Source organism: Marmota monax, unplaced genomic scaffold, assembly GCF_021218885.2.
Source record: "Marmota monax isolate L192 unplaced genomic scaffold, Marmota_monax_Labrador192_F-V1.1 WCK01_AAM20220418_F8-fsc00111, whole genome shotgun sequence".
Lineage (NCBI taxonomy): Eukaryota > Metazoa > Chordata > Mammalia > Rodentia > Sciuridae > Marmota > Marmota monax.
This window is the reverse complement of record NW_026695067.1, coordinates 3,417,050-3,437,915: the sequence shown is the minus strand read 5'-3', so window position 1 is coordinate 3,437,915 and position 20,866 is coordinate 3,417,050. Positions and strand designations below refer to the sequence as shown.

At 57.4% G+C, this 20,866-nt stretch overlaps 1 protein-coding gene across 1 annotated transcript in view; it reads right to left on the bottom strand.

Moving 5' to 3' along the window:
* Window positions 1–20,584, bottom strand: part of Cspg4 (chondroitin sulfate proteoglycan 4) — a 36,201-nt gene extending 15,617 nt beyond the window's left edge. Inside the window, exons 1-2 of the mRNA XM_046428101.1 lie at window positions 20,400–20,584; window positions 1,121–1,284 (exon numbers count right to left, since the gene is read on the bottom strand). Coding sequence (XP_046284057.1) covers window positions 1,121–1,284; window positions 20,400–20,487 — 252 coding nt within the window. The 5' untranslated portion in view covers window positions 20,488–20,584. The remainder of the gene's footprint in view (window positions 1–1,120; window positions 1,285–20,399) is intronic.
* Window positions 20,585–20,866: the final 282 nt, after the last annotated feature.

The window sequence follows — 20,866 nt, the reverse complement described above, 5'->3', positions numbered from 1 at the left end:
GGCCACAGTCCTCTTCCCATTGGGGTGTGGAGCAGATGGATCTGCCAGATGTGGACTAAGACCCTGGGTTCTCACACTCTTCATGATTAGAGGGAAGACTCAAGGGAGAGCCAGAAGATTCCTTGGTAATAAAGCTTGTGTTAAAGGATGAAGGGAAAAATGAGGAGGCTCAGCTGGCAATACTGGCCATTACCATCAGGATGAACAGTAGCCACACAGCCTAACTAATGCAGTGCCAGAGGATGCCCAGTGGACAGTGGGAGCTCAGGAGAGGGGGCCTAGGTAGGGTAAGCACCAGGGGACTCTCTGGGCGAAGGGATGTGTTATGTGAGGTGTCCCCCAAAAGCACATGTGTGAGACAGTGCAATTCACGGGAGAAATGATCAGGTTGTCAGAGTCTTAACCCAATTAGTGAATTAATCCCATGATTGGATTAACTGGGTGGTAGCTTGAGACAGGTGGGGTGTGGCTGGAGGAGGTGGTACATTGGGGGCATGGCTTTGGGGTATATATTTTGTATCTGGCAAGTGGAGTCTCTCTTTCTGCCTTCTGATCATGATGTGAACAGCGCCACGCTCTTCCACCATGATGCTTTGTCCCACCTTGAGCCCCGAGGAAAGGAGGTGTCGTCTGTGAACTAAGACCTTTGAAAATGTGAGCCCCCAAATCAACTTTTCTTCCCCTACAATTGTTCTGGTCAGGTCTTTTAGTCACGGCAGAAAAAAAGCTGAATAAAACAGGCTGTTTGCATTGAGATGGGAAGGAGACCAGGCTCAGCAGGCCCAGGGAAGGGTGAACACACGGTAGAGGAAAGGCCTGCAGCCAGAAGTCGCCGATGGCCAGGGAATGGGAACCGGTTCAGGGTGCTCAGAGCTGAAGTCTAGCTAGGGACATGGTGAGGGGCCAGGCTGGTCACAGGGGACTGCTGCAGAGTGGCTGTGGCTGGGGGGCAGAGTCTTTTTAAGAGGGAGTCACATTTTCTGGGATGCTGCTACCCATTTGCAGTGCAGCACTTGAGACTCCAAGGTGAAAGTACTTGCATAAGGCCACGTGACCAGCTGGGCATCATTCTAAGCTAGAGAAGGAATCCTGTCCCTGCTCCCAGAGGAATGTCACTGACCTGTAGGCGTCCGGAGTAGAGTTGCAGCAGGAGGTGGTCAGCCTGGCCTGCTGCCAGGAGAAGAAGGGCTTCAGGCTGAGACGTGGAGAATTGCAGCTGTAGGTCTATGTTGGTCAGGGCAGTGGCCACGGGCACCTCCAGGTGGTTCTCACCGAAGAAGGAGGCTGGGTGAGAGAGGGAGCTGTGGTCAAGGCTCACACCTTGCCTGGAGGAGGAGAGGTGCTGCAGAGATAGGCAGGTGGCTGCAGGGAGGGGGTCCTGGGCTGAGGTACCCTCCTGGTTCTCTGTGGCCCAGCCTGAGAGTATTGGCCAGCTCCCGGAATCCTCTTGCTCCCAGCAGAAGGCACAGTTTCACCTTGTGTCCAGTCCAGGCCTTGGACATGAAGAAGGCCAGACCAGAAGTTTCCAGTAATCTAGATCCCTTTCTTAGAGGTTGTAGGGCAGAAGGCCTCGAACAGCTCTGGTTCTCCTCTCTGGGGCCCCAGAGACTCTTGCCTCAGTGTGGAACCTCCCTGGTCCATAGGAAACCATCCCTGGCCTGAAAACCTTGTTTGGTGGTCACAGAGCCTTGAAATGGAGTGTCAGAAGAATCACTTCTAATCCAAGCTAATCCGTGCTAACATTCCTTCTCCTGGGTGCCCCCAGGGGCACCATACCGGCAAGGGTTCCTGGGAAATCCTTGCCACACCACGTCTACCTTCATGGTTGGCTGGGGCCATGCTGATGCCTGATGGTGGTTCTCAGACAGACAGCCCACCCACCCGGCTCTTCTCCTAGGCCATTCTTACAGCTGCATTTTGGGGTGGGGGTAGCGGCTTGTTGGTCTGAGTCTGCCAAGGAGCAAAGGCTCGGAGGCCAGATGGAAACCACTTGCAGTGTCAGACCCAAAATTGGCCCAAACTTCCTCCATCCCCACTGCTATTGCTTCCTGCTACAGAGCTGTTACCAGTCCCTGGTGAGCACTCAGATCCACCCCTATGTTTCCACCATGGCCAAGGAGTTTGGGATGACAACAGCTGAGATCCTCCTCCCTCAGGACAATCTGGGGCCTGAGGCTGAAGACACGGTGTGGGAGGCCAAAGGGTCTGCTGAGCAGGCCAAAGAGGGCTCCCAAAACAGCAGAGCCTGTTTGGTCACTGCGTAGGGTTCCTCTTGTACCACACTGGGACACTTTCTTTTATTAGTTACTGTTTTCTTTAGGCAGTTTCCTAAAATTAGCCTCCCTTGATCTCTAACCTGCCACCACAATTTCTGGTCCATTCCTTTTGCAGTGTTTAGAATAATTGTAACCTTGACTCCGCCTGCAGATGACCAGGGCTGGGGCTGGGTGTGGGGGGCAGACAGGAATGGGGGAAAGGAGGACTCAGCTCTTTTGGGCTCCCCTGAAACCCTGTGAATAAGCACAGGCTGATGGCCTTGATAGGGATAATCTGGCACCAGCCACACACGTGCTGGTCCCCAGCCAGCCTGAGCCAGCTGACATCTGCCTGAGGAAGTAGCATCAGCCACTGGAGGGGCCTGAGCCTTGCGTGCCCTGGGAGGGATGTGCAAGAAAGATATCGCTCTTCCCTAGGCTGGGCTGGAATCCCCTCCAGCACCTTCTCTTGCCAGCACTGCTGGTAACACTGGAACCTTGTCTGGGAGCTAACAGGATCAAGGAAGAATGCTAAAGCATCTGGGCAGGTGCAGCCCAGTGGGCTCAGCAGGCCCAGAGCACCTCAGGCCAGTAAGGGACAGACCAGGAAACTGGCAGGTGGTGAGTGCCTATAGGGGCACCTATAGGCAAGGTCATTGCTTCTGCTTCTTGTAACAGGGATTGAGCCCAGGGGCGCTTAACCACTGAGCCACATCCCCAGCCCTTTTTGTGTTTTACTTTGAGATAGGGCCTTGCTAACTTGCTGAGGCTGGCTTTGAACTTATGATCCTCCTGCCTCAGCCTCCCAAGCTGCTGGGATTACAGGAATGTGTCATCATGCCTGGCAGATCATTGCTTCTTAAGAGCACAACACAGCATGCTAAACTGAGGGCAGCCGTGGCACAGAGGATGGGGCATGCAGCCCCCACAGGATGGAGCCACCATGGAGATGGGCTGGGGTGGCTCACAGCAGCTGGCAAGAGCCAAGTGTTAAAGTTTCAGGAATTCGGTGAGCCAGGTGATGTTGCCCACAGTGAGAATATTTATATCATGGAAAGAAGTAAACATGTCAAATCAAGACTCCCCCTCCCCTCCAGAAATCCTGTTGCGAAACATTGACCTGCTGGTCTCCCACAAGGAAGGGGGCGCCTCTCCCTCCCCTGGTGGGAGCCAGCCCACCCACACTCCCTTGCACTGAAGGTGTACGTAAACTGGTTGGGATGTGGTGGAAGCCAGGGCGCTGGGCCAGGCAGGAACTGAAGTACATGGCTGGCCCTAACCATTCAGCCACCTGCGGCCAGCCCCCTCCCACAGGAGAGAGCAGCAGTCTGTTTGGCCAGAGTGGGAGGGCGGCAGGAAGCAGAGGTACTTTCCAGAGAGCTGGGGTGTGAATGGGCCTATTGAGGGGCTGGGCCCTGCTGTTTCCTGTGGGTACAGGCGAGGAGGGGCTCACACTGGCTGCCTTGTGCTCTGGAGTACGCAGGCCAGGCAGCCCCTTGTCCCGGCAGAGGCCTTGCTGGCCAGGGCTTTGGAAACTCTGACAGAGCCTCTCCCCCTACTTCTGTTCTTCTTCTGCCCCTCTTACCCTCTCTGATGGGCTACAGTTGCAAGAACCTGGAATCCCTGTCCTGGAGGTGGGGGAGCAGCTGAAGGGGGCTTTGAATGTAGAGGGGTGCAGGATAAAGAAGCCTCCAACTGAGCCAACTCCGGAAAACTTCCTGGAGGAGGTGAGGGTGCCACAGATGAAGAGAGGAAGGGGAAGAGACCATCTCTGAGGTGGGCAGTGAGGCCATGTGAGGGGCCAGTGGGAATACACAGGTCCTCCTTCAGTGGGGCAGAGGATGTTTCTGCCCCCTCATCCCCTAGTGGCTCTAGAAGGTAGAGAAGCAGAAGGAAAAAGCAGCATGAGCCACGACAGGTGTAGTGACCAGATTAGGGCAGTGTAGTGGGGAGAGATGGGCGGTGATGAGGCATCGCACAGCTGAGACCTGCCCTCCATTCTCTTGACCCCAAAGATTTATCAAAACACCAGCCCAGACTTGCAGCAGTTGGGTAGACTATTCCATTCACTGGCAGGTCAGGTCTCAGTGGTACCATTCTGTGAAATGGACACTCCTTCCCACCCCTTCTCACTTCTGACTCTGGGGACTGATCCTGGAGGTCCCTTCCAGGTCCAGGAGTCTGCTCTCCAGTATGGATGTGCAGAGGGTTAATGGTATGGGCTGCCAGGGTCGTACCAAGCCTTCAGCATAGAAGGAGCAGGATGCCCTGAGGGCCTGGGGGACATGCAGAGGAGCAGGAGGACAGCGTGGGCCTGGGCCTCCCTGTCTGGAGGAAGGTGCATAGGGAAGTATCCAGGGCTATGCAGATGTGTACTCGCGAGTGTGTGCAAGTGGGTGGCTGACGGGGTGTGCTTTGAGTTTGCATAAGGCTATGTGTTTGTGTGTGTGCGCGTGTGGGCCGGGAGCTGCCAGGACAGAGCAGCGATTGTGCCCAGGCCTGTCCTGCCCCTTAGTGCTTGCCCGCTGCTGCTTGGCTGGGCCTGGTGGTGTGAAAGCAGCCGTGTGTTCCTGGAGGGCTCCTGCCCCTCCCGCTGGCGCCCATCCGAGAGGTCGGCCGAAGGTGGAGAAGCCCTCAGCTGCCCACCCTTCCTCCCAGAACAGGGCTCTGCTGTGCAGGGCGCTGTTGCCTGGGCCCAGGGTGGGGCGGCTCTGTCCTTCTTGAGACCTGAGGGCATAGAAAAAGCCCTGTGTCCTTTCCTGCCAATCCCCTTCTCAGATGGGCAGATGAAGCTTGAGTCAGGGTCCCCCAGCAAGCCACCATCTGGCAGGTCATGGGCTGTGTTGGCATCTCCTGGCTCCCTGGGGGCATCCCTGGGATGTGTGTGAATGGGGACCTGGTCCCTGCCCCCGGGGAGCCCTAAGCAAGAGGCCTGCTTCTTATCATATGCCCGACCTTCTGCCTGTCAGTAGGTTCTTGGGATAAGGGGTCCTTGTGTGGGGAGCACCTCGGTGCATTAGGCTCCTGGCAGGGCAAGGCCCCAGCCTTTCCTAACCTGAGGCTGCTGCAGAGCCTGCAGAGTTCTCAGGATGTCTGGGGACACGCCAGCTGCCTCTGTCCCTGTCTCTGTCTTGTCCTCTCTGCCATGCATGCCAGCCTGGACCTCTATTTTGCCCTGGTCCTTCCCTAGCTTGGTCTTTGGCTCCTCCTGCCCTAGGACAGTCTGGGGAATCAGGCCTGGGGCCTCCAGCCATCCCCGCCCTGTACCTCCAATTCCTGGGAGTTGAGTCCCCCAATGTCAAAGTTGTCTGCAGCCCAAGCCTGAGATAGACTGCACTTTCCAGACAGACACACGGAGGCTCCAGGGGAGAAGCACCTGACAGGGAGGCAGAAAGAGCTGCAGTTCCTGGCCTAGCCACCCGAGGCCTGCTTCCCAGGCTCCCCAGGGGCACCCCACTCCCTGGCAGCGGATCCCTCTGTGCCCTGCTCTCCGCCACATTCCCGTTTGCCTGGGGGCAGCCAGGCAGGCCCCACAGCCGGCGTGCGTCATGGGCGGTGGCAGCATTCCTGGGTGTCTGCTGCTGCCTGACTTTATAAGGGAGTAAGTGGGAGCCCAGAGCCACCGGGCAGGATGGCCAGTGAGAAATGCCCAGGGCCCAGCTGAGGCTGGGACTGGAGACCCGGGCATGGGAGTGTTGGGGGGCACTGAGTGCTGCTCTAAGGGAGAGGTGGCTGGGAAGGGGGGGCATATTCATCATTCATTCATTCCCAAATGCTAGAAGGCAGGGATGCGAGAGCCAACCTGGAGACAGTGAGCCTGAGAGAGAGATTGAAACTTAGAAGAAGAAGCCCGGCGCGGTGGCGCACACCTATAATCCCAGGAGCCAGAGAGGCTGAGGCGAGAGGATCGTGAGTTCAAAGCCAGCCTCAGCAACTTAGCAAGGCCCTAAACAAGTCAGTGTTCCCAATCTCAAAAGAAAAAATGAAAAGGGTTGGGATGTGGCTCAGTGGTTAAGTGCCCCTGGGTACAATTTCTAGTATCAAAGGATAAAAAAAAAAAAAAAAAAAAAGAAAGAAATGAAGATGCTCTCCTCCTCCACAGAGTAAACCCAGGGATTCAGACCAAGGCAGAGGCAGGAGGTGGAGGACAGAGAAGGCAGGACGTTGGCAGAGGCCCTGCCTCCCTGGACAGGAGGGAGGAGGGGGCCAGCGGGGGAGGGAGAGGTCCCGCCTGGGTGGAGCTGGACTTCTCCACCATAGCCCCTTGGGGTTTGGCACCAGGGGTGGCAGGTCTGGGTGAGGCTGGAGTCTGAGGTAGCCTGAGGGGGACATGGTGTGCAGTGCGTGGGAGGGCCGAGGCAAGGATGAAGTCCTCTCTGTCTCCCCTTGAGGATGGGTGTGTTGGGGGTGGCCCACCTGGAGGCTGAATGCTGGCCTTGTGTGAGAGCAGGAGAGGGCCTGGTGCCCCGCTCCAGCAGCCAGGCCCTCTTTGAGGTCACCCAGCCCTCTAGACCATGGGCCAGATTCCTTCCCTTGGAGCTTCAAGGGACACCCTCACCTTTGTTTTTTTCAGTACTAGAATTAAACCCAGGGGTGCTCTACCACCTGGGCCCATCAAAGGGCTCATCCCAGCCCTTTTTTTATTTTGAGTTAGGGGTTGCCCAGACTACTTGGGATCCTCCTGCCTCAGCCTCCTGGCTGAGATTATAGGCATGTGCCGCCACACCACCCAGGGTGAGGGGATCAGCTCTTCTTAACACCAGTGTTCGGCCCTGAGGCCAGGGACACTTACAGGAGGTGGGGTGGGGTGGACAGGTCTCTGATTTGCCGGCAGAGCCTGTGGGGCTGCTGCTCTGGGCCGGTTTTCCCATCTCCAAGGAAGGACAGCAAAGGGATGTGCGGAGGGCACGGAGCCTGCATGGCCATGTGGGTGGTGTGTGGGTGTGCCTGGGTCAGCAGCCACAGGCAATGAGGAGGTGAGTGGGTGGTAAGGATGGGAACCCTGGGTCCACACTCTGGTCCACCGTGAACTCTGGACACTGGACAGGACTGGAGGGCCCCTTCCCTGCCTTGTGTCTGCCTCCTGTCTGGGCTCCCATCACAAGGGAGACACTGCCTCTTGGACCTGCTCAGGTGCCAGCCTCTCCGGAACCTCCTCCCCAGCAAACCCTCCATTATCACCCCCACAAGGCTTGGCCGTCCCAAACTTGAGTTATTACCCTCCCCCCAACTCTGCTACTCTGAAGGTGCCATGGGATTTACAGGGGGCAGACTTCAGGTCAGACCCAAGGGACAACATAGCCTGTCCAGGGATGACATGACAGTGGGGTCCCCAGAGCCAAGGCTAGATGGCTCATTGCTGGCTGGGATTGCTGTCTGGGAGCTGCAGACCCCACACCTGCAGCTCACACGGTAGTCATGGGTTTTCAGCCATTCTAAATCCCTGATTCCAGATGGTTCTATAACCAGCAGCCACTGCTCCTCCGCTGGCTCAAGATTTGCCTCCAGACAGTGGGAGATTAGTTCAAAATCATATGGAACTTAACATGGCAGCCATCCCTCTCAGGTGACAAGACCTCATCCTGGTGGAGAGCTGAATGCCAGGCTCCACAGGGCTCAGGGTGGACGGCCTCCATAAATAGGCACTGCGGAGACCTCTGCTGGGGTCAGGGTGGCTCCCTCCCACTCCACCCCAGAACTCTTGAGTCACGGGACTCTCACTCCAGGCACTTGACCTTCTTGTTTCATTGCCTTTCTGGTCCCTTTCAAAGGAGGCCAGGGCAGGAAAGTGATTTCCCTGGCTCTTGCTTCAGTCCTGGCCCCCTGGGCGCTGGCCTCAGCTACAGGTCCTCTAACCAAGTGCCATGAGTCACCCACGCAGAGGGGCATATATTTGGGAATATTTCCAAATTAGGGCCTTCCCCTGGAAGATGAGTGCCCCCGGACAGACAGCAGGGGATGATGGGTGGAGTGGTGGATGCTGAGCTTGGTCCATGGAGGCCTACAGGGGCAGGCTGGTGTTCTGGGCTCCCAGCCATGTGTCCCAACCCTGGGGCCATGTGGGGCACAGAGGAAGTGGGAGAGAAAATGAGAGGTTTTGAGGGAAGCAGTAGCCCAGAGTCCAGCCCAGGCTGGAGGGGTGGGAGGAGAGGATGGGCTTCAATGGCGTCTTTGTGAAGCACTACTGCTCCCCAGGCCCGGGCCCAGAGGGTGGGGCTGCTGTGGTGGGGAGCCATTCCAGGAGGCTTTTCCCTGCCTTATAATTTTCCTCCTTGTTCGGGGAGATGGGTGGATCTCTTGGCTCTTTTCCACATCCCCAGTCCCTGACTTTCCAGGACCTAGGGGACGTGGGGCTCTCATCTCAGTGGCCCCTCTTGCTGGAAAGAGAAAGAGGAGGAACTCACCTGGCCAGCAACTCACCCGGCTCCTCCGGCTCCCGTTCTACAGGCGAGGAAGCTGAGGCTCAGAGAGGACACTCCCTCATGCTCGGCCTCACAGGGAGCAGAGGTGGAGCTGGGTGTGGCTGGGGCTGGGTGCTGGGGGTGTTGGCAGGGTGTGTGTGCAACACCCCAGGCCCAAGAAGCAGGCTGTGGATCGGAAGTGGAACATCTGCCCTGGCTGCAGAGGATGAGGGTGTGAGAGCTGGCCCTCAGCCTGTGCCTGCGGAGACACACTTTTTCCCTTCTTGCCCCCCTGAGGCTCCCTGTGTCAGGGAGGGGTGGGGGTGGGCGGGGCAGGAAAGCATCAGCCTCTTCTGGAGGGGTTGTGAGGTCTGGCTTTGGGACTGCCAGAAGAGGAAGGGACCTGCCTGGGGGCTGGTGGGAGGTGGCCAGCCCTGCCCACTGGGGGGCTTGAAGGTCAGGAAGGGGTCAGGAGGGCAGGGGGTCTGGACTCTACCCTGGGCCTCCCCTGGGCAGGATTCAGAGTGGGGAACCTACTGTTCTTCTCCCAGTCTCTCCTTGGCTCAGCAGCCACGGGGCAAGAAGGTCCTAAGGACAAGGCTGTGGGGACGTGGCTGGGCTCCCCTGCCTGGCAGGCTACCTTGGAGAGTGTGAGTGTGTGAGCTGGGGCGGGAAACAATGGTGGTGGATCTGGACAGTGGCTTGGACCTGAAGCCCGGTGGCCATGCGCCTTGGAAAAGCCACGGCCATCTCATCCTTAGTTCCCCATGTGACACACAGGGAAGAAGAGCAGAATGACCCAGAAAAAAGTCCCTTGTCCAGAGCAGATGCCAGGTCAGAGGCCTCCCCCATGTCATTCAGAGACACGTGCCCCATGCTCTCTCTGGCCTCAGTTTTCCCATCCATGAAAGGGGTCTAAGAGGAGAGAATGATATATGCCTGGACCCCAGGGTCAGTGGCTGGCAGAAAGCTGTGGTCACCACAGTGAGTACAGCAGAGCCACCTCTAGTATAAATGGCCACAAGCCTAGCCAGGCTGGAAGCTGCTGCTTTTTGTTTTTTTGGTGCTGGGAATCCAACCAGGGCCTTGCTTACATTACACTAAGCGTGCACACTTTTCCTTTTTTCTTTAGTTGTAGGTGGACACAGTACTTTTATTTTATTTATTTTTATGTGGTGCTGAGGATCGACCCCAGTATTTCTCATGTGCCAGGCAAATGCTCTACCACTAAGCCCCAACCCTGGCCCAAGCACGCACTCGTCCACTGCGCTGTACCCCCACGGGCTAGAAGCTCCTAAGGACACGACCCAGGGCCCATGTCCCCTGACAAGCTACCTGTACATCATGAGACCCACGGATACGGGCTGCAGAGGGAACATTAGCATCTAGGGGACTAAAGGGATCAAATGGAGGTGGCATTTGGCCCCATTAGAGGGGTTCCATCAGGCAGAGCTCCCCACACAGACAGGCATGCAGCAAGCTCCAGGCACTGCCAGTAGGAGGCTGTGGCCCTCCAGAGGTCCCCATGCTGAGGTCTCACCTCCTGGGCAGGATCCCTCCAGCTGGCACTGTCAGTCCCGCGGCCCCGGGGGCCAGGCTCACGGCTCCCACTCTCTCTCGCACACCTTTTCTCCTCCAACCTCAGACATGGCCTCTTAGCTGATGTGCCCACAGGACATGCAGGACATCTAAGACCACCCACCATAAGCCGGCCTCAGAGTCACCTCTCCCCAACCTGCTCTCCAGTCAGTGAAGGTCCAGCCAGCAGCCACCTGAGTCACCCTAGACCCTCTTCTTCCTCCCTCCCCAAAGTTGACGAATACCCATATTTTCAATCCTGCTTCTAAATTCTCCTTTAAGTTCGTCTCCTTCTCCTCTGCCTGGTTCAAGGACCTTCCTGTCCCTCTAGCAGCAGCCACCGCACACCTGAACTGGGTCCCTGCATCCTCCTTCCCTGCCTGGGCGCCTTCCATGCCTCCCTCCCCCCAGGGCCAGGCCTCCAGACCCCAGCACAACTGGAGCCCAGGGATGGCCTTGCCGCTGCCAGCCAGGCTTTCCTGTCACCTCCCCTGGACACTCGACACCAGCTTCGCTGGACCCTGGGCTTTCTCATGGACACCTAGCAGGTCCCCATTCCCTGCCTGGGCTCGGCGGGCCTTCCCTGTCCCGCCCCGTACCCCAAAGCTCTTCTGTCCCTTTGTTCCTGCAGGAACCAGTCCATCCACCCCTGACCCAAGGCACCTTCTCTTCAACTGGGGTTCAAAGACGCTCAGCTAGGACTTGGGGATCTGCGTTACTGCCACCTCTCTGTTAACACTGTGAGTCTTGGGGACAGTGAAAGAAGATGGAAAGGGAGGAGGGAGGGCTGCTGCAGGGCGCCAGTGGCGGCCACATCCCCGCCTGGCCCCGCTGGGAGCCCACCCCAGCTCTCTGCCACCTGGCCGCACCCCTGCTTTCCAGCCCTCCAGGGCCCCTGTGCTCAAAGGCAGGGGTTAGACACAGCGGCCAGAGAGGGTGGGGACTGCCCCGGCAGGGAGTGCTTTTCTGGGCCTGTGGTGACTGAGTCTGGTGCTTGTTTTTTAAGAAAATAGACTCAGAGCCCCTATTTATAGCTGGGGGCCATAGCCACAGACGGAGGGACTGGTTTGAGGCCATGCAGGCTCCTGCTCAGGCAGGGGCTGCGGGGTGGGGCCATTCCCAGGCCCCTGCCCACCCCTAGCCCCCAAGGAAGTGCCTGTGGGATCCTGAATTCGCTGGGACAGGATGTAGCCTGTGCTTTGGGGCTGGGGAGGAGACCCGAGTGAGGAGGATAGAAAATGTCTCTCGGGATTGTCCCTGGGGCTCAGAGTCCCATGTGGGCATGGGTGGAGGTGGGGTCTGTGATGTCTACTGAGGAGGACCAGGAGGGCCGGGGTGCCAGCAGCAGAGGAAGCACCTCAGACTCCACCAGCGCTCCATGAAGGGGACCCAGAGAAAAGGGACCAGAGATGGGGAGGCAGAACCGGGGGAGGACAAGATGGGAGAGCAGGGCTGGGGAGAGCGGCCTGCAGGCCAGCTGACCCTGGGGCAGAGGGGAAAGGGGAGGCTCAAGGAAGCCTGAGAGGGGTTTCTGTTCCCTAGAGTCTCAGTGTGCTCTAGGCACAGCAGGATCTCAGTTGGATCCAGGTGAGCAAGGAATCAGGCATCTCTGTGGCCCTTGCTCCACAGGTCAGACCGCAGCCCCTCCTGTCCCAGGGCCTGGGGACCCTCTGTTCTTAGTAGGTGCAGGATAGAGGCCCTGCAGTGAACTTGTCACCACGATCCTTTATCATTTGTTGTTGTTTGTGGTATCTGGGATGGAAGCCAGGGTCCTGCGCATGCTAGGAAGTGCTGCACCACTGAGCCACATCCAGCCCCGTCCCAAGGTCCTCAAATGGAAGGAAGGGACAGGGCAAAGCCAGGACTCTTGGGGACAGCTCTGGTCTCTGGCTTGCTGGGGAGGGAGTCCCCAGCCTGAGAGGTGACAAGCTGAGGCCATCACAGGCCTCACACCTGCTCCTGGCCTCTACCGGACCCCTCGTGGCTGTGCTTCCTCAGGGCGGTGGGGTGACTCCAGCCTGGGGCATGTGTCTTGGAGCCAGAGCCACAACCAGTGACTCAGACAGTTAAAAAAGGAGCAGCTCTGAGCGGTGACTCAACTGGCTGTGAAGGGCCGGGTGGGTCTGCTGGGTACTAGATGGGGTGGTCTGGGTTTATTTTTGGCAGGGTGGGGCTGGGGCCAGCGGGTGGAAGATGGGAACGGGGGTGGAGAGGAGCTGCTACGCTCTTCCCGGGAGAGCCCCAGGGCTCCATGCCAACTTAGGAAAGTAATTTCCCAATGCCAGAGGCTGCCTCTCAGCCCCATTTCAGGACCTGCCTGCCCTGCTGTGTGACCCAGGATGAACAGTTTGCTTTCTCTGGACAGGAGCATAATTCCCCTACCCTATTCTCAATAGGCTTGAGCTCAGAAATTTAGAGCTGATCTGGAAGACTGAAGATCCCACTCAAAGGCCCAGAGAGGGACAGGAGTCTGCCCAAGGCCACACAGCAGGGCCAGGTATCTCAACTTATCACAGGCTCAGATCCCTATAACAATCTCCCTCATCCCAGGGCTGTCAGTACTTGGAGGAACAGGACCCCGCCTGATTATCCTTCCCTAGAAGGGCTCAGCTGGGCTCCAGATGCCTGGAGATGGAAACTTGGCCAAGGGAAGGCGCCTGGATTCTACTAGCACATATCCGGGGAGCTTGCTGGATTCTGCCCGGTGGCCAATGGAGAAAAGTTATCCCTTTGGGGGTGAAGGCAGATTGTCCACACAGATGGATCTCAATCTGGAGGCCTAGGCTCTGGCCAGCCCCTGATCCAGAGGGTCCCTGCAGTTGTCACTGCCTCAGGCTGCTTGCTCCACTCTAGCCACCTCTGGACACTCATTTCCCCTCACTTCCCCAGCTCCAATTTCACACAGAGGGACCTCAGGCATTACCAACACCCCAGAGAGGATCCTTCACCTCCTTCAGTCTGGATTTCTGCTCCTCATGATGTAGCCACCATTGTTTATCATGGGTGGTGGTTAACAGCTCCATGGTAGTTTTGGCAGTTGAGTCATCTCATGTCACTGTGCCCTGGCCAGAGTCTAGGTATACCAAGAGGGAACCCCTAAGAGATTGGCAGAGAGCAAGGAAAAGATAGGCTTCTAGGCTGTCTGGCCCATGAGCAGACATTCACTCTCTTCTCCCCAGCCACCTGCTCTGCAGACCGGGTCTGAGTTCTACTTGGTCAGTGGCTCGACCCCACTGACTGGGTTCTTGCTGCCTCCAGCTCCTGTGTCCTGCCCAGGGGCTGTGGACCTTGGGAAGTGGGCCCTGGAGGGCTTTGAGGGGCTGTCTCTGCTTCTCCTGCGGGTGGGGGAAGTTTGAGCTTGGCACGCAGCCAGACAGATGCAGGGGCCTTACTTTTGTAGGGTCCTGGGCTGGTAAGCAGAAGCTGGCTGATGCCGTCCTGGAGAGCCACCTCCCCTGTGCCACTTGATCCCCCACAGACTCACCTCTTCTGAGCTCTTGCCTTGGAAACTTCCTAAAGGCTCCTGATGAAGGCTCCCATACTGCTCTGTGCCCGACCCCAGGAAGAACACGGTAGTGACCCTAACAGTGACCTCAGGTGCAGACCCAGCTGGGTGTTTATTTCAGGTCAAGAATCTTGTTAAATCCTTAACACATGGAATTGCTAGGAGGTTTTCTGGTCATTTATTTATTTATTTTTGTACCAGGGATTGAACCTAGGGGTGCTTAACCACTGAGCCACATCCCCAGCCCTTTCTTAAATTTAGAGACAGGGTCTCACTAAGTTACTGAGCCTGGCCTTGAACTTGCAATGGAGAGCCAGCCAGCCAGCCTTGGGGGATTATAGGCGTGTGCACCGTGCCTGGCTTACTTCCACTTTAGAGAGGAGAAAACGGAGAGGAGAGGCTTGGAGGGGCCAAGTCACTTGCCCAAGGTCACACATAGAGTAGTAGGGCTGGAATGCAATCCCAGCTCTCTCACACCATGTTAGCAACTGCTCCTGCTCACCCCGCCCCCCATGTAGTCCCCAGGGAGCTGAGGACTCAGAAGGGGAAGAGGGGAGTCAGGACAGGAGACTCCCAAAAAGGGTAAAGGGTGATTTGTTCCTTCCCTGATCTGGATGGGAAGTGAGTGTGTGTGTGTGTCTCTCTGTGTGTGTGGTGTGTACCAGCGCCTGAGGCCTCCCTGGCTGGCCTCCAGCTGCAGGACAGCCAGCCTGGCCCCAGCTGCTGTGCACAAGCAAAGGGGGCAGGGAGGGGCCGTGTCGTGGGAATCAGCATCCTGGGCCCATTGATATTTATAGCTGCTCCCTCCTGAAATGTGGGCGGGGGAAGGGGTTGCTCTTAGGTGGGAACGGAAGTTGCTCTCCTCTTCCCAGTTCCCTTTAGGTCCCCAGAGAGTAGACCGGCCCAGGCCAGAGGCCCTGCCCTGTCTGTGGAGCCAAAGGCTGTGTGTCCTGAGTTGGGGGTTTCCCCCAGGGCTGCTGGCTCAGGGGCTGGACACGCTCCTTACCAGAGCTTGCTGAATAGCGCCGTGTGTCGGAGTGTGTGTACACATGCACACACACACACACATCTGCTAGGTGTCAGACTGATGAAGGCCATGGACCAGGGGGCAGAGGGCCAGTGAGAGTGGGCAGGATCCCAGGAGAGAGCAGAGCAGGCTGTGGGTCTCAGGACCATCTGTGGTTAGAAAAGTCTCCCAGAGGGTGTCCTGCTGGGCCAAGCCTTGGAGGGGAGGGGAGGGAAGGCCAGTTGCAAAGATCAGTGTGGACAGAGGTGGAGGGTGCAGGGAACAATGGATGGTTATCTGATGGCCTACTTCATCAGCCATCCCTGGGACACAGGATAACCTTGAACATGGAAGCTGATACCCTGGGGGGAAGAGAAGGGCACAGCCCTACAGACAAGGAGGCATTCCCCGCTGGGGGCTCAGCGATGTTACATGCTTCCAGGAAGAACAGGAGCGGGAAGTTGGGGCAGGAGAGACCCACAGCTCCCAGGCCTGGCTGCCAGGAAGCTGGGGTCCTGGCCTGCACCCCGCCTTCAGGTTCCTGGGGACAGCACTACCTGGGGAAGGACATCTTCCAGGAAACCTTGGTATCAGTCTGATTTGGGAATCTTTGAAAGCCAGGAAGTTTTCAAAGATTTTTTTTCTTTTTCTTTTTAAAGTCACATGACCCTCTGTCAAGACCACATCTTACACAAAAACCCAATCTACAAACATACGTTCAGGGAGCTGCTAGGCATGAATTTGGGAGGGACAGGGGCCCTGTGTTCCTGGGCTCTGCTGCCCCCAGCGGGACTCAGGTGTAAGAGGCCATTGTTGGAAAGCCTCCCGGCCCTCTGTGGGCCTAGCCCCGAGCTCAGCAGTGTGATGGAGAGCCCTAGAGAAAGCAGAGGGGACGTCCACCCCAGGGAAGCTTCTGGTCCTGTGGGCGAGGCTGCCACCCAAGTCAGGGAATAGGGACAAAGGTCAGGGAGGCCTACAGGAGGCTCTGTGTGACTCTGGTCCGGCAACTTTCTTGCCCTGAGCTTCGAATTCCCGCTGAACCACAGCAGGGGGTGAGCTGGTCTGGGGTGGGGGTTCTGCAGTAGAGTCCAGGGAGGGAGGCAGTCTCGCTGACACACCAGGACAACTGACCGACCAACCATTAAGCCACCAGAGAGAGAGCCACGCTGAAACGTTTAAGCATGAGGCACGGCTGGTGGCCTGGCTAACGCACACCAGGTCTGGGAGCCGACGGGCGTGGGTCGGCATGGAACAGGAGGAAGCAATGGCCAACAAGACAGGCACTGTCCCTGGCCAGATCCACCCAGGCCACCAAGCCACTGTGACAGCAGCCTCAGGGGTAACACCTTACATCTAAGACAGAGGTGGCTTCATTGGCTGCCCTAGCTAAGGTGTGGGGGGCTTTTTGAAGGGATTTGCTTCGGCTCTGAAAAGGTAGAGGGTTTAGAGAGGTGGGGGACAATTGCTGGAGGATTATGTGGGGACAGGAGCAGGGAGCCGTCTCTCCCTGCTGGAGGGCCTAAGCCCTCTGTGGGGTGTGGCCACTGGGCCAGATCCAGGAAGGCCTGCTGTTGTTGGGGTGGGTAAGGACGCCATGGTTGTGTGTCCAAGGAGTGACCTGTGGGGCTGTTTCCCGACCAGCAGTGCTGCTGTAACATGGCCAGGGCCCATCAAGAGGTGTCTGGAGGTCAGAGCTCAGGGATAAGATGGCTCCCTCCTTTGCCCTGCTTGGAAGTAAGGAGTCTCCCGAGAAGCGGAGAGCTAGGAACTCCTACCCTAGAGAGAGTTCAAGCACAGAGCTGTTCATTTGAATTTAATTCATTTCCAAAATTATTCACACCAATTCAGGAATGATGGTAATACAGTTAGTGTGAAACCCAGGCTCTGCCTGTACCTGGAGAAAGTCTTAACTCTAGAAGGTTCTATAGAACTGGACCCATGCCAGGTCAGAGGGTATGTTGGAGGCAAGAAGGGAGCTGATGCTGCCAAGATTTGGGGGAGAGGCAGTGAGAGAGCAGAGGGAGCAGGCCCAAGCCCTGGATCACCCCCCTGTCCACCTGCTCAGCACAACGCCCTTTGACCCCACCCTGGCTCACTTCTCCCCACGGTGCTGCCCAGGCCAGGTCTGGGAGGTAGGGACCCCTGAGACGGGCTCCTGGTGTCAGCCCCTTTGTCTGGGTTGGTGAGGGGGGCTGTGCCCATGGTCCGTGCGTCTCTGCGTCCTCTTCTGTGCACCCACATCTGTGAGCGCCAGTGAGAGTGGACGTCAGGGCTATTTCCAACTCCCCCTCCCCTGCCCACCCTTTCGGGCAGCACGCCCAGTTCCCAGAGGCAGCCTATACACTTCCTCTGCGAGCTGCACACGCTCCCGCCAGCCGCCAGCCACAGGGCCCACCTGGCGCGGCCCACCCTCCCCCAGCCGCTCCCACCCTGAGCAGCAGCACTGAAAGGCCCTTCTTATCCTGCCTGGGCTGGTGGGTGCGGGAGGGGGCTCAGTTACACTTGGTTCAGGGACAGCTTTTCTAGAGTCCGAGTGGGCTGGGACAAGGCTCTGGCCCCTGCCCTGCTCTCTGCAGCACCCCTCAGTTCAGAGTTCCTATCCAGGTAACAAAACCCTGCAGGTCAGGCGCTGCATGGGGGTCCCACCTCAGTCCCTCACTCTCTGCCTTTCACAGTCAAGCCAGGCCAGGGCAAAGAAGAGGTACAGGAGCCATCGTCCCTGTATGCTCTGCGCTCCCTCTGACCTCCTAGGGTTTTTTTTCATACAGACAGAAATGCCATCTCTAGGGCTGGGGTTGTGGCTCAGTGGAAGAGCTCTTGTCTAGCACGTGCGAGGCCCTGGGTTCAATCCTCAGCACCACATAAAAATAAATAAACAAAATAAAGGTATTGTGTCCAACTACTTCTAAAAAAAAAAAAAAATCAATGCCATCTCCTTTCTTGTGTGCCTGTCCTCCAGGCACTGGCTCACACCCCCTCTCTCCCAGGGCCTGCTCCTCTGCTCAGGGCCTCCACAGGGCCTGGAAGGAGCTGGAGGCACATTTTTCATCCATAGGTCATAATGACGCAGGGCTGGGAGCTCTTCTTGGGACTTAGGACACCTTGCTTACTCCCTGGGGCCTCGGTTTCCCAATTTGTACAGATAGTCCAAGAATGCCCGACTCCCAGGCTGCTGATGAGTGATGGAGAGTCTCCAGGACAGTGGAGAGGGAAGCCTTCCTCAGGTAGGGGCTGCCCCTATTGCAGGGAGCTGGGCCAGGCATGGTGACAGGTTTGTTGGACAGGAGCTCTGCCTGGCACAGGGGCTGGGGGGACGAGGGGGGAGCAGTGCATGGTGGGGATGGGGATGGCAGGGGTGAGAATACCAGCTCTTTCACCCCCTCCCCATTTCCAAATCCTAAAGTCAGAGGTCAGCTTAACATTATAAAATTCCACAGGCACCTTGCCACTTTCCTGCCCTAGAGCCTTCATTGGCTTCCAATCGCCAACTGGGCATAGGCTATGGGCTTCATTTTGCCATTTACGGTTTCAATGCTCCAGCCCAATGGCTCTCCTTGGCCTGTGCTGAAAATATGCCTTCTGATCCCAACACCCCTCAGCTTACACCACCTCAGTTCTCTTGCTCAGGCAAGGACTGCCTGGAATGCTGACTCCCTTTCCAGACTCCAGGGCTGATCTCAGGGATCCCTGTCCCATCCCGATTTCCTCTGCTCCATACTTTTGATTTGGATCTTTGCATATACAACTAGGATTTTTCCTTTCTTTCTTTCTTTTTCTTTTTTTTGTACTAAGGATTGAATCCAGGGGTGCTTTACCACTGAGCTACATCTCCAGCTGTTTTCATTTTGAGATAGGGTCTCACCAAGTTGCTTAGTGCCTTGCTAAGTTACTGAGGCTGGCCTTGAACTTGCAATCTTCCTGCCTCAACCTCCCAAACTGCCCAGATTACTGGAGCATGCCACCACGCCCAGCATGCTGTTTGAGTTTTAATCTGCTTTTCTGTCTCCTGAATAAGTCAAAGTTCAGCCTTTCCTTTTCTGAGCACCCCTTACTGCCTGGCATGATGTGCATGTTGCTGGTGGTACTTGAGACTGCCCCTCAGTTGAAGCCCAAGGAGGTGGGGGTGTTGGGAATCTCTCCCTTGGGCATAGGATGGATGAGTTGACCTCCCCAGTCATCTTGGATGCCCCTTTCCCATGTCTCTGGAGACCCACCCTGAGATCTTAGGGGACTAGGTCTTTGCGGTAGAAACAGGGAGCCCAGCAATTCAGCCCTGACTCACCCCATTACAGGGGGGTCCTTCCCTGACTCATTTCCCTTCTGAGCACCTCGTGACGCTCTCCTTTAGAACTGGCTTCCCCATCTGATGGGGAGAAGGGTGTGGCCTGGGCCCCTGGAAGGGAGAGCTCAGGCCCCTCCTCTGCTCAAAGTTGCTCTTGGGATTGGTCCCAAAAGATGTAGGCTGAAGCACTGATTCATACATGGGTAGTAATGACCGATGGGCCCTGAGGCCACGGTTCTTATGGCATAACTAGACTATGCCTTCACTAAAGGAAGAATGCTGTAATGTTGAGATTCCTGGCATGGTGACAGGGGAGGCAGACCAGCACCTTTCAGAAGGCAAACTTTTATTCAGTCCCTGCTGGGGCATTAGTGCTAGGGACAGGGAGGTGTGGCATGGGGGTGGCTGCCTGGATCTGTTTAAAGGACGAGCCTCTCCTGGGGCACAGGATACTTGGGGGCTCCAGCCTTGCCTCTAGGAGGCTGAAGGATGGGTGGTCCTGTCACTAACCAGGCCTCTCAGTAAGGAGAGAAAAGGAGCGGGGGACAAAGGCAGAAGGAAGAGGGGGAAGTGGCAGCAGAGGCCAGGGGCCCAAGAGACCACCTAGAGCCAGGCACAGTTGCACACACCTGTAATCCCAGTGGCTCAAGAGGCTGAGGCAGGAGGATTGTAAATTAAAAGCCAGCAGCAGTAATTTAGCAAGGCCCTAAGCAACTTAGTGAGAACCTGTCTCAAAATCAAAACTTAAAAAAGGTATGGGGGTGTAGCTCAGTGGTGAAACACCTGGGTTCAATCCCCAGAGCCAAAAAAAAAAAAAGACCACCTGGGAACAATGGGAGGGGAAGGTGCAGGGGGCCAGAAACAACCAGGAGGTGATGGCTAAAGCATGGGGGGCGCCATACACAGGGTGAGGCAGGGTGGCTCCTTCTCCATTTCCCGCCACACATCAGTCCCAAAGATGGCGTATGGCATCTGCGGTTGGGGGTCTCTGCTTCTACTGTCACTGAGTGACAAAGTGCACCCAACATGGTCACCCCAAGCCTGCCGGGCACACAGAGCCTGGATGGCACTGAGGCAGGCTTAGACGATCCCAGAGGGCAGAGCCACGCCCTAGGCAATCTGACTCCAGGGCCCCTGGTCACCCAAGCTGGACAATCTGGGACAACCAGAGTCCCCCATAACCCAGATCAAGAGCTTTCTCTGGGGTTCCCCATGTCCACCCCAGGGTGAACCCTGGAGACCGCAGCGTGGAGCGGGGAAAGCTCAGACCCCCTTGACTCCTCATCTGGGGGCCTCTTCTGGCCCCTCTGGTCCCTTTTCCCTCTGAGGAGCCTCTCATAACTCCAGCGAGAGGTCTCAGCCCCCCACTTACCTGCAGATGCCCGTCGGGCCAGCAGAGCCAGGGTCAGAACCAGGGCCAGGGCGGGGGCTGGAGGCGGGCTCCGCGGGCCGGAGCGCATCGCGGCGGGCTGGGCGGCAGGACTGGCGCGACGCGTAGAGGAGTCCCGAGTCCCGAGTCCGCAGTCCCGACAGCAAAGCGGCGAGCGGAGAGGGCTCTGCGTCGGGGCTGGGCCGGGCTCGGCGCCCGCGGTACTTAACTCGGGGGGCGGGGCAGGCGCCGACCCGCGCTCGGGTTTCGGGAGGGCGGCAGGCGGGGGCTCCCTCGTCTGCCCCCACCCCCAACCTTCTTAAAGGGCCCGTGCTGAGCTCCTCCTTCCAGGGCAGGGTCGAGGGGACCCTTACTGCTCCCTCAGACCTAGGCTGCACCCGGATATTTGGGACAAAGTCCCCAAAGAGTCCGGACCTCCTAAACGCTGACCCCCAGGACCCCTGAAGACA